Source organism: Pagrus pagrus (assembly GCF_965226575.1).
Source record: "Pagrus pagrus genome assembly, chromosome: 7".
NCBI classification, from domain to species: domain Eukaryota; kingdom Metazoa; phylum Chordata; class Actinopteri; order Spariformes; family Sparidae; genus Pagrus; species Pagrus pagrus.
Window position 1 is genome coordinate 6,592,519 of NC_140191.1, and position 12,314 is coordinate 6,604,832.

The following is a 12,314-nucleotide window of genomic DNA, read 5'->3' on the forward strand; positions in this document are numbered from 1 at the left end:
GTATATCAGAAAAGGTATATCAGAAGATTTAAATACTCAAATAAAGTACAAACACCTTGAAATTGAACCTGTGTAGTACCTGAGCTCATTAGTTGTTACTGGCGGAGGGGAAGACAAATGTAAATGTGTGCAGTTTGCAGTAAAATCAGCATGAATGGTGTAATTTTCTCTGATATTCGAGCAGCTTAAGAGGAGACTGATACAAAACAAAGGTCACCAAAAAACGTTATGTTGCAATATTATAGAAATATTATGTAAACTCTGTTTCATTCTGGGTTTCACCATGTAGTGGTGAAGCAAGAAGACTTGCTTCCTGCTTCCTGCATGCAGTAATTTCATTGTTCCAGCAGGAGGCGCCTGACAGGCCCCGTCAGCTGTACCTGCCAGTCGCCCCACCTGTCCAACCTGCCCTGCACTGTATCCATAACTTGGACACACCTCCACTGCTGCCCCACCGCTCCCTGACACAAGCCCCGCCTGCTGCAGCACAGCAACCTGGATACACTCTGCATGTCTTGTTCAAACAAGCCAGCTTTCTATTAACTCAGATAGGGAAGGGTGGTGAAGGACAGAAAGCTGGCGACTGGCATTCATGTGTCAAAACATCTCTGCAGCCATTTTCTTTCCTGAAGCCTTAAAGGAACTGAGGGGCAGGCTGCTTGTGGTGTGAGTCAGTGTCATCTTACATCCTGCAATCAGTCCCTGGAGTGGTTGAGACGCGGCAGTAAACTGTGAGGGCAGCAACATTGAATGGACAGAATATGGGGTCAGACGAGGCCTACAACTTTGTCTTTAAGGGTGAGTAGATGTTCTGCTGCTTACCTGCGGTGATCTCCAGGTAAAGTCTTTAAAAGGTGTTATTTTGCCCTTCAAATTACACTTCCTCGTTTTATATTAACCAGGCCACTTCTAGGAAGAGGAATGTGTGTGTGTGTGTGTGTGTGTGTGTGTGTGTGTGTGTGTGTGTGTGAATGTAATAGATCATTGGTAATAAATGTTCTGTGCAATATACAGTACATAGTAATACACAGATTAGGCAGCTCATAGCCTGAACTTTTTGTGTCTGTGTGTTAACAGTTCAGTCAGCTGTTTTTGGTAAATATTGTATGTAGGTATAAGTCTCAAAACACTTCAGGTGAGTTTCATTATCGTTAGACTAGAGTAAGATCACAATCACATTAGCAGTTCAGCACGTTCTTCCTGGGTAAGTAAGCAGTAAGCGTGCACACTGAGGCTTATTGTTGCAACCAGGATGTGTACTTTAATTCCTGCTTATCTGTAGCATTCCCAGCAGAACAACACTGTAACGCAGAGTGTCTGGTTTAAAGCAGTGTATCAGTGACACACATTAAAGTACTTCACTCGTTTAGTAATCTTTCCACATACAACACATTTACATCTGCTCTGTTCTTTGAAAACTTGCACCTTTCACTACTCACTCTATTCATTCTGCACTCCGCCTACATGGCATAGTAATCATTTATTATACGCAGCTGGTTAAGCTGCCAGATGGCTCTTCTTAACGGATGCACGAGAGAAGTTAAATTTGGTCCAGGTACAGTGATTTGACATTTTGGGTACAAAAATGGCATGCTGATAAAAGGCACTGCAGGTGAATATCGAAGCCAAAAGTAACTGGTGTCCAAAACATCAAAAAGCATCAGTGGAAAATGAGATGACAGTCAATAGAGCCCCAAAATCACACATAACAAATCTGCCTCGAAGAGCGGATTGGTTAAGGTGCAGATAACATAACAACAACATGCCTGGTTTGAGCACTTTTGTTGCATGTCATTACCCTGCACCCGAAAAAACTTAAAAGTAGAATCTCGACATTTTTGGAAATATGCTTATTTACTCTCTTGCTGAGAGTTCAGAACAACAACTTGGACATTACATATCCATCTTTTGCTCACATGATGTAACATGATATGAGGTCTCTGTCTGTGATCTAGATTAGTTAGAATGGTTATTTATTAGCATTAATCTTAATTACAAGTAAGATTAAGCAATACCTCCGTGGTTTTAGGGAATGTACTGGTGCAGCAACAAGTCTGAGACAAAATCATTTTGTAATAAAAACTTACACAAAGCTTTATGTGGTATAAACCCGTGATTCATGACCGCTTCCCTGCACCGAGACCTTCAACCAACAACATCCTGAAAGCGGCGAAATGAAAAGAGGGTTTGTATGTGTGTGTGTGTGTGTGTGTGTGTGTGTGTATGTGTGTGTGTGTGTGTGTGTGTGTCCAATCAGAAGTCATGTGCATGCACACTCTGACTCTCACAAGCACACTCATCTGTAAAAGTCTATTTTAAAGGTGCCATATATAAGAATTGGGCACCTGTCAAATTTATACTCCAAACAAATAGGGGGCAGCATATCACCAGAGTAAGCTAAGCTAACCGCCTGCTGGGTGTAGCCTTGCATTTACCATGCAGACATGAGTGGTATTGATCTTCTCATCTAACTCTCTGCGAATAAGTCTTTCTCGAAATGTCTCTTTAATGGAGGGGGCAGCAACAGAGGAGAGGATCCCCCCTTTATCTGTTGAATTGTCAATGTTTTCTCAAAGCTTTTATCACTGAATAAACACGCTCAGTGCTTCTAAACAGTGTGACCTGTAGTATCTTGAAAGTATGAGCAGGTTTTCTTTCCACCCAGTGATTCACAGATAACAGAGAAACTAATCAGTAAAATCAAATTCTACGGTTTGCGTGGAATGTAAGTCTGCATACACTCGACCTTCCACACACACTATACATGGACACATTGTAGACGAGGAGTGGAGTTTTTATTTAGTTCCCAAACTCTTTGTAGTATTATATAAAATGAGTTAACTTTGATCAAAGTTATCTTCCAAAATAATTCACACATGCTCATGTAATTGTCCATTGAATATACTGTGAGCAGCAGTTCAAGTAGTTTTTCAGTCGTGAAGGTCATAAAAAAAACACGCACAAAATGAAAATTGATTCCTCACTGCAACACATTAAGTTGTTCCCTGCCTCCTCAGGATCAACAAACCAGGTCGCCGGAGAGCTTGAAGGCCTCTTGTCCTGCACAGCCATAGAAACCACAGGCTTTGTTTGCATAAGAAGTTACTCAGTGGTGGAGGAGAAGAGGGGGGGAAGCAGCCAGTCTCACCTCACCCACTGGAAAAAGGAGTAGCACAGTGAACAATTACCTAAAACAAGCAGAAGTAGAGCAACTTGTAAAACATTCTGTGTGACTTCAGGTTAAACATACTGTTAGTGAAGAGCTGGGGCCAAGTCATTTTCAAATTGTACCTTTATGGGAGTCAGCAGGCGTTCAGGAAAAACATACCAGCATTTTTTTTTATCTGATTCTGTGACAAGTGATTAGTAAACTCCTGATGATGGTAATTATTGGCAGTTTAGAAAAGATTTGATAAAACAATCTCATCACAAGGTCCATTTAGTGTAACCAGCTGTGGAGGGATTCTTGATGGTCGAATTGGCTTTTTTTTTTTTAAGATGTTAAGGACTTTGTGATCATTTTGGCTGAAGTTGAGGTTAAAACTAGAAAATAAAACAGTTAAGAAAACAGCATCACCACACAAGGTTTGTTTCATAGCTGTTCTGGCACTTTAAATCATGTCACATGATCTTCGTCCGCAGATCGAAACAGGAATGTGAACTTCTACAGATTCATGACATTCTCCATTTACTGGTGAAGATCATGTGAAAGCTCCAAAACAAAACTAAAAAGGACTTTGTGGTCGCCAGTGGTAGAAGAAGTTGTTCGGGTGTTTTACTGAAGAAAAAGTAACAATACCACAATAAAAAATTACCCTATTAACAGAAAAAGCCTTGTGTTCAAAATCTCACTGAGCTTAAAGTACAAATGTATTAGAAGTAAAAGCTTCTTAATGTATCAAAAGTAAATGTACTCATAGAAATGGATCCAGTGTTCAATTAATCATATATATATATTTTTATATATATTGTCAATGTGAAACAACATGCAATGTACTATTTTGTAAACGTAGCGTGTTTAATGTAAAACTCCTTAACTCAAAAGTAAAAGTGACTGTCAGATAAATGTAGTGTAATGTAGGAGTGAAAATACAATATTTGGCTCAGCAGATCAGCAGATGACAGTATAAAAGTAACTCAAAATACTTAAGTGCAGTACCGGAGTCAATGTAATTAGTTACTTTCCACCACTGACTGTTGTTTTATATGATTTAAATCATCTTTGCACTATTTCTGTGTCATTGTTTCATAGCAAATTTCAATGTAGAGTATGTGAATCCAAATATTTGGATTATTGTATGTTGATAAAAATCTTTAACAAATCTAATTTTTATTTTATAACGACGCTTACCATTGGAAATCTGGAAATGTCGCTGTATTCTCTACAAATTAGACGTTATGTTCACCTTTTCATTCAAATTGTGTCCTAGAAAGCTGTGTAATGTGTAAAAAGACTGATACCACTCTCATGTGTAGCCTATGAGAAATGTAGCTAGAGCTAGCAGAAAATTAGCTTAGCACAATGTCATGTGAATAAGGTCTGCTAATGACTTTTGTATAAGTGGCTCTTTTTACTTTTAGACAGAGACAGGCCAGCTGTTTCCTCGTCTTTCAAGTCTTAATGCTAAGCCACGCTAATCAGCTGCACACTGTAGCTTCATATTTAATGGACAGATGTGACAGCCGTATCCATCTTCTCCTTTTATTCTTGGCAAGAAAGCGATTATGCATATTTTCCGAAATGTCAAACTATTGTTCGAACTCCCATCACACCCTAACTCCATACATAATTGCTGTAGGGATGTCACAAGGACTTGGATAATCTCAGTGATCACAAGCTCACACACCTCAGTATTAAGATGTGACTGTGTCCTATCCAGTTGAGCAGAGATCCCAGTCCTACTGTGTTTGCACAGTTTTGTCATACTTCCCCATCTGTGCCAATTAAGCCAAGCCTGTTTTTCTCTCTGACTCAGCTTCGAACAACTGAAACCCAAACATTAGTCACTGAAATGTACAGAGGGGGTGTCTAGTCCTGTTTACCCAGTAGGTAGGTTCCTCTGACCAAGATAAAAGGAAGTGGCAGCTGAACTTGTTCCACCTGATTTGGATTCACCTTACACTCTTAGCGACCGTTTTATTTTCAGAAACAAAGGCTCACTTGTCAGAGGTTTTTACCTCAAAGATTTTCAGTTTTCTAGTGGGGGAAGTGTTTCCTGTGTCTAAGTTTGTTCTTCAGTTTTGAATATAGGTAAAACATCAGTCGCGCATACCAGCAGTGACGCATGCACGACTGATTTCAGATGGTTGTGCTGCAAAGCTCCAATGATAACTGAAAACAATGCTTAAGACAACGTAGAACAAGGTTTTACTGAAGTGTTTTCCCCTTTCCTTCAGTGTTTTATATAGCTTCATGTGCATGTTAAAGATCTTGAAAGTCCGCACCAACAGAAGCTCCTCTCTCCCACGGAAAACGCTGCTCCTGAAACGCCTCTTCAGTACCCCCGCCTTTAATTCTGTGACTTTGTGACATCACACTACGTCACCGTGTCACACATTCGCAAAAATGTATGCCTACAAGCTTGTTTGGCGTGTAGGAATTGATTTAGCACAGCTGCTCTGTGCTTGTTAGTGGTGCTGGGTCAGGCATGTGTGAGCGGACTAATCAGAGCAGACTGGGTATTCAGGAGGTGGGGCCTCAAAGAGACAGGAGCTAAAACAGATTGTTCAGACTGAGGGGCGGGATAACTGGTGTGTCTTTTGAGCACTAAAGCATTTAAAAATATTCTAGTTGTCACCCAAAATAATATTATGAACTTGAAAATGTGCATAATATGTCTTCTTTAAAAAATGTCCTCCTCTTCTGCCCAGACTGTTAAAGGTGTCAGTCCTGTCTGTGTTGTTCTTCCTTCATTCCTCACTGTCTAAAATACAAATAATCACTGTGTTTAAGAACTGGCATCTCACCAGTGCACGCTGAAATCGCCTACGGCCCAACAAGATCTTCTGTTATCTCCTTAAACCAATCAGTAATATGGTGTATTCTTTTACAGACCAAAGTCACGTAGTGCTCCCCAGTATTTTATTCAACATCTCTTCTCCCTGCATTATTTACTCTGCATGCTTGATTTAAAACGATTACTGCATTTACCATGAAGGTGTGGTGCTGTTTTTAAAATAGGACATCATATCCCTGATGGCGTAATTAGCCCCGGACTTAAACAGCTTAGACTGAAGATTTATGGGGCAATCAAGAAAGACACACCTAGACTAAAGGCTTCACTTAAGAGGGGCTTATATTTGTCTCCTTTATCCAAGAAACACTGGCTTTAGTTTTGCAACAATCAAATCAAACCCCCCAGAAAACTGAACCTTAACACCTGGCTGTACTGTGTTTTGTGTCCTCTGCAGTGGTTCTAATAGGAGAATCTGGTGTAGGGAAGAGCAACCTGCTGTCTCGCTTCACCAAAAACGAGTTCAACCATGACAGTCGCACAACCATCGGGGTGGAGTTCAGCACGCGGACGGTGCAGCACAACAGCTTCACCATCAAGGCCCAGATCTGGGACACGGCCGGGCTGGAGCGATACCGGGCCATCACTTCTGCGTGAGTGTCAAAACCCATCACAGCTATTTTAGATCCATTACAGCCACTGTATAGAGTGAATGTTTCATCTGTAACTGTGGGTATTGTTGCCCAAATGTGCACATTTTCAAGACATTCCTGCAGTTATTTTATTTTTAGTACATCCACTTTTAAGTTAAACTGTTACAGTTCACATGTTCTCATTACCTGCACCAACCCAAAAAGAAGGGTTGTGCCCTTGTTCCTTTCAGTCCAATTAGGACAGATGGGCAGGTAAAGAGCCAGAGGGACTGATCTGCTTTACTTCATGGTCTTACTGTGGGTAAAGAAATTGAAACTGATCCAGGCAACCAGTCGATGTGTTATTTAGTAAGCTTTGGTGCTGGTAGCTGGATTTTACCTGGCTAGTTGTTTCCCCTGTTTCCAGTGTTCGTGCTAAGCTAAGATAACTGGCTTCTCACGTTTACTTTACAAAGTAAACATGTCATAAAATTGCAGCAGGTTTGTGTCAGTTATGTTTAAACACTGACTAGAAACTTTCGTCTTCAAATTTTTTGGAACAGGTTGGACTTCCTGCTGCGTTTTTTGGGGGGTGTTTTTTGCATCCGTCAAAAGCCTTTAGAGGGCTGATTTTCTTTGTTTGATAAGTGAGAGGACCACAAACTCACGTGCTTGACGACTCCATTTTGTCTTGAATTGTGAATTTTCACAACAAATAGAATAATAAATGCTTCGGACTTAGCGTGCAAGGTTTCTGTGCATCACGTTTTTTTATCGGATGACAGATTTAAAGAAAAGCATACAGCAAACAGACTTTGTGTGTTTGGGCCTTATCAATCTTCTCATCACACTCGCAGCCAAAAAAAAATTTGCATTTTCCTTTAAAGCAGCAAGAAGCAACACCATTTCAAACAATAGGTACAGCCTCGTGTAAATCGATCAATCTCTGTGAGCACAGCTGCTTGGTTCTCTGTTGGAAACAAATTGCCAACGGGCTAATGCAACATTGGATTACCAGACCTTCAAGGTTCAATTAGCAGAGATTTCCTTCATTTCCTAAGGCAACTAATGTTAACGCTATTCATTCTCAGAAAGTTGACGCCTATCTCCCCAGATCCACTTTGTTTGAACCTATCCAACAGCATCCAATTGAGTTGCAGGAGAGAACCATGAAGAACTAACATTAGGTGTCTGATCTCAATGACTTGGTGCCACTTCTGAATGAAAGTGTTTTATTTCCTCATAAAGAACCGGCATAATCCAAGTTTGACATTTTCCCTCATGTTATGAATTAGTACTGATGTAACACACAGTAAATGTATGCTATCCTAGCAGATGCACTGTTTTGGAAATTGAACTTGTGATCAAACATGCACACTAGTTTTTTAAATCAACATTTCGTGCCTGTTTTCTTGCTCCGTAGCTGTTGAGTAACCAGTATGTCGGCATCTTAAGGTGGTGCTGTTATCAGCCAAAACACAGGCAAGGACAGGCACTGATCCTCAGTTTCCTCCCACATTACCTGACAAACAACCAGCACATTCTCGTCTCCTGTCAGCTTCCAACTGGCACATTTAGGCTCCAAAATCCAATTGGTTAGAGCAGAGACGTCTGTTTGAACACTCAGCCCTCAGTGGGTCTTCACTTCTATCCGAGGGAGCTCCTGATTCAGTCTTTTTTTTTTTTTTTTTAAATTAAACCAGAAGGATTAACAGTGCGGAAAGTGGTTTTAAAACAATAGAACCATGTCAATTTTATTTTTAAGACATGGGGAAAATCTGAGGATATGCTAGACCACTGGATTAGCTCTTTTCTGACAGCTTGGATTTTGGAGTAATTACTTGCCGACTTATTCCAGTATGCAAATTCTCACTCCCATGGAATTTCTCATTTGTGCTGTAACAAGCAGCTAAAACCTATTAAAGTGGAATTAATTATGCTACTGGAAGAGGGGAGCAGCCATGTAACTGTGAGGGAAGCATTGATTGGTTCATGACTTCAGAGCGATCGTCGGTCATTACATTTCTTTTCAGTCGTCAGCAGGAGAAAGTGCTTATTCTCAATGAAGGACAATGCTTAAAGCCTCCATTATGGATCTTTTTGTAATAATAATAATAATGGATCAAATGAAATGTGATATTGGGAAAAGGGTCACTTTTAGTCATGAACCCTCAGAGGATTATCACCTGACTCTGCAGAGCTTCATGGCATCGTTTCAACTTATTGTTTTGTGTTATTCTGACACGTAACTTAAATGTTTTCATCCACCGTCACTGCTGTTATAATGTCATTTTCAGCCACAGCAGCTGAACATGTATGCCAGCTGCCAAGCTCCAAACAGCAGAACGACAAAGTTAATGTCTCTTTGGTGATCATAGTGGAGCATTTTTCTGCTAAAGAGGCAGATAGTTTTTTTAATATTGGCTTTAATTGAGCAGTTGGCCAAAAACACGACTCCCATTGAGTGATTTGTTGCTCTCTAACATCTAAATGATTGTAGAAACCAGCAAAAGCAAGCTAATTTTTTTAAGTATCAACCAAAAAATATCCTCCAAAACATTGTGAACATGTATTCACACTGGCCAGCAGGTGGATATGTGTTAGCAGCTATTTTGCTATACTCAACATGCGCTCTTAGCTTTTTTTAGTCTAATAAATACATTACAACTCTGTTAAATGCCACAGTGATGTAAACACAAGCAATATAGCTGTCATGAATGTACCTCACTCAGAAAAGACCACACTGCGTGGTAGTGGGTGTGTGCTTTGTGCTAACTAGGTTAGCCGCTAAACTGTGGTTCTGTAGGAGCACTGAGACGAGGCACTTGAGAACGTGCATAAAGTCACATCCTTTGGACTGTCGCAGAAAATCTGACCTAAATCAGTTAATACACATTTTTAGTGTAAGTGTGTGTAGATTGTTAAAGTTTAGTTTCATCAAAGTATTTTCACTATCAACTATACAGGCAGCGCCACACTGACACCTGAATGCCACATCAGGAGTAACTGTAACCTTAATCTCGTCTGAACAGGTATTACAGAGGCGCTGTTGGAGCCCTGCTGGTCTACGACATCACCAAACACCTTACCTATGAGAGTGTGGAGCGCTGGCTGAAGGAGCTGTACGAACACGCTAAACCCAACATTGTGGTCATGCTGGTGGGCAACAAGACTGACCTGGAGTCAGAGAGATCTGTGCCCACTGAGGAGGCTCGAGACTTTGCAGGTACAGAGTCAACAGTTGTTAAAATCACTGGAATTAGATATGTTTTGTTCATTGTTTGTAGTTGGTCAATGGAAACTAAATTCAGGTCAGAATCATTCCCATTCATTGATTCTTCATGCCGATAAAAGTGACTTTATATTACTGTATGTTGTTTGAGGGCCCAGTACTGCTCTCCAAACCCACATTTCTGTGAGGATTATATATGAGAAGGTTAACAGTGAGAATGTTGTGTTTTGGGGAATGTAGCTTTAAGAAAATCATAAATAACATATACAGTATGAAATGACTAACAAAGCTTATTTCTGTTTTCTAGAAAAGAAAGGTCTTTTGTTCCTGGAGACCTCTGCTTTGGCGTCAACTAACGTAGAGGCAGCATTCAACAACGTCCTAGCAGGTAATTTACTTTAACACTCTTTAAATGTCCAAGTCTGCCTCATCCAATACAGTAAGGTTGTTAGTTTACAAATGTGTGGGTGGCCTCCACCTCCTCAGCTCATGGTGGTATGGAGAAAGTATAGGTCTGGGAAAGATCAGGATAGATTTACCTTCGATGGTCCGGAGGCAGCCGTTTGATTGACTTGCATTGGGAAGAAAACCCTCTGGGGCTATTTTTAGTTGGACATAGGGGTGGGCAATATAACCTAAAAAGTTTGTTTGTTTGTTTAATACAATGACGGTATCATATCTCGGTATTATAAAAATAAAAGGGATACTCCACTCAAACCTGATTTTGCCTCCTTTCACTCTATTGGCAGTGTAAGGGAACATTTTTTTTTGAGGAAGGAAAAAAGATTTTAAATAAAACTGTACATGCAGCTTCTTTCCATCCTACCATGATGTATTTTACATTTATTTACATTTTCTGCCATAGAGATTCACAAGAGGGTCGGCAGTAGTGAAGGGGGGAAGAGCTCCATCAGTACCGTGTCCTTGAACAACTCCAGTGGAGAAAACACTGAGGAACAGAAGCCGTGCTGCAGGAACCTCTGATCACGAGGTCCTTGAGGATCCCAGGAGCCTCAGGGTGGGTGACAGGCGAACTCCTCCTTCACCCACAACCCTGTGCTAGAGCTCGACGAGAGGTGGGCGACATGCCACCTGCAGGTGCCACTATCAACGGTCCTAGCTTAAGTGATGTCACTTTGAAACGACTGATTCACAAGTTTTACAAACTGCGTGGTGGCAGGAGGTATTCAAAAAGATGATTATGTGAATGAATGCAGCTGGAGACCAACATCAATCTTTTAACAGTACCTGCTGACTATTGAGCATAGGTCAAAATAAAAAAAATAAAAAATTGTGTTACCTGTAAGATGATATATTTATAATCCATGCAGAGAATTGGCATAACGCAGACGCACCATGGCACGTTTAATGTTGTAAATGTAGATGACACATTGGTTAATATTGTGTGTATGGACTATGAGTCTTGCTGTCACTGCCGTGTGTTGTGCTCCAGTTGATATAAGATGAGTCTGATTTCATTTCTGTTGAGAAATAAACAATTTATGGAGACAGTTGCTCTACTGCGTGTTATTTGTGTATCATAAGAAAACATAGACTTTTTTTCACAGAGGACTTTCAGTGTGCATGCTGACTCACTGTCACACTGTCACGGCTCACTGGAAAGCTTAGAGCACAGCCATTGTAAATGTTAGTAGGAACACCTGCGTATTTCCTACTGGGACAAGTCAAATGCCTGCAAGCAATTGAATTTTCAAGTAATTAGGGTTAGCAGATGAGTAGGGATTGCCACCTCAGTTCAAGTGAAATGCGAGTTTTTAACCACATTAACACACCCACACAACACTAAACTGACAATTCATTTGGGAAGTTCAACTCTATGGGAAACACCTTATTGTTTTATGAGTTAAAGCCAAGAATTAAACCAAATTTGGCCATGGTCTGTTTCTGACCAGGCCCTTCTCAGACTGTTTCACATCAAATGCTCAGCCGCGTCATAACTTAACAAGTACAGAAGTATATTGCTGCCACTATATTGTTGTTATAACATAAAACATGTCACATTATAACAAGACATTTTCAAGTTATACCAAGATATTTTTTACAATATATGGTATTTTCTCATTATAACATGAAACATTTCGTATTATGAGAAGATAAACTGTATATTGTTATCATACGAAAAGTTTATTGAGATAACAATATACATTTTCACGTTATAACATCATACTATTAATGTTATAACAATAAGTTATCAGGGATAAAATTAAAGATAAATAGAATATTGTTATAACAAAGTTTCTTGTTATAATGTGATAAGTTTGTACGATGTAATCATGTGAAAATATCTTGTTACAACATCATGTTTTAACATAAAACATTTAATGTTACAATGTAATAACACTGTAATAACTAAAGTTTAACGATTATTTATCATTATAATACAAAACATTTAGAATGAATCAAGATATTTTCATGTTATAACAAGATATTTTTAGAATATATTATCTCATACATGAAAAGTTTTAAATTATAAAC

General features: G+C 39.7%; 1 protein-coding gene across 1 annotated transcript; it reads left to right on the forward strand.

Annotated features, from left to right (window-relative positions):
* Positions 1-549: 549 nt before the first annotated feature.
* Positions 550-11,292, forward strand: rab25b (RAB25, member RAS oncogene family b). The gene is made up of 5 exons (XM_084356556.1): positions 550-798; positions 6,412-6,607; positions 9,619-9,812; positions 10,126-10,206; positions 10,684-11,292. Exons 1-5 carry the CDS (start codon positions 762-764, stop codon positions 10,800-10,802), a joined length of 627 nt encoding a protein of 208 aa, XP_084212682.1. The 5' UTR covers positions 550-761; the 3' UTR covers positions 10,803-11,292.
* The last annotated feature ends 1,022 nt before the right edge of the window (positions 11,293-12,314 follow it).

Bases quoted from the DNA above. Each gene is read 5' to 3' on its own strand.
- rab25b (XM_084356556.1), top strand. From the start codon at position 762: ATGGGGTCAGACGAGGCCTACAACTTTGTCTTTAAGG. The intron at 6,608-9,618 runs GTGAGTGTCAAA...TCGTCTGAACAG, and splicing joins TACCGGGCCATCACTTCTGC to GTATTACAGAGGCGCTGTTG. The intron at 10,207-10,683 runs GTAATTTACTTT...TTTCTGCCATAG, and splicing joins ATTCAACAACGTCCTAGCAG to AGATTCACAAGAGGGTCGGC.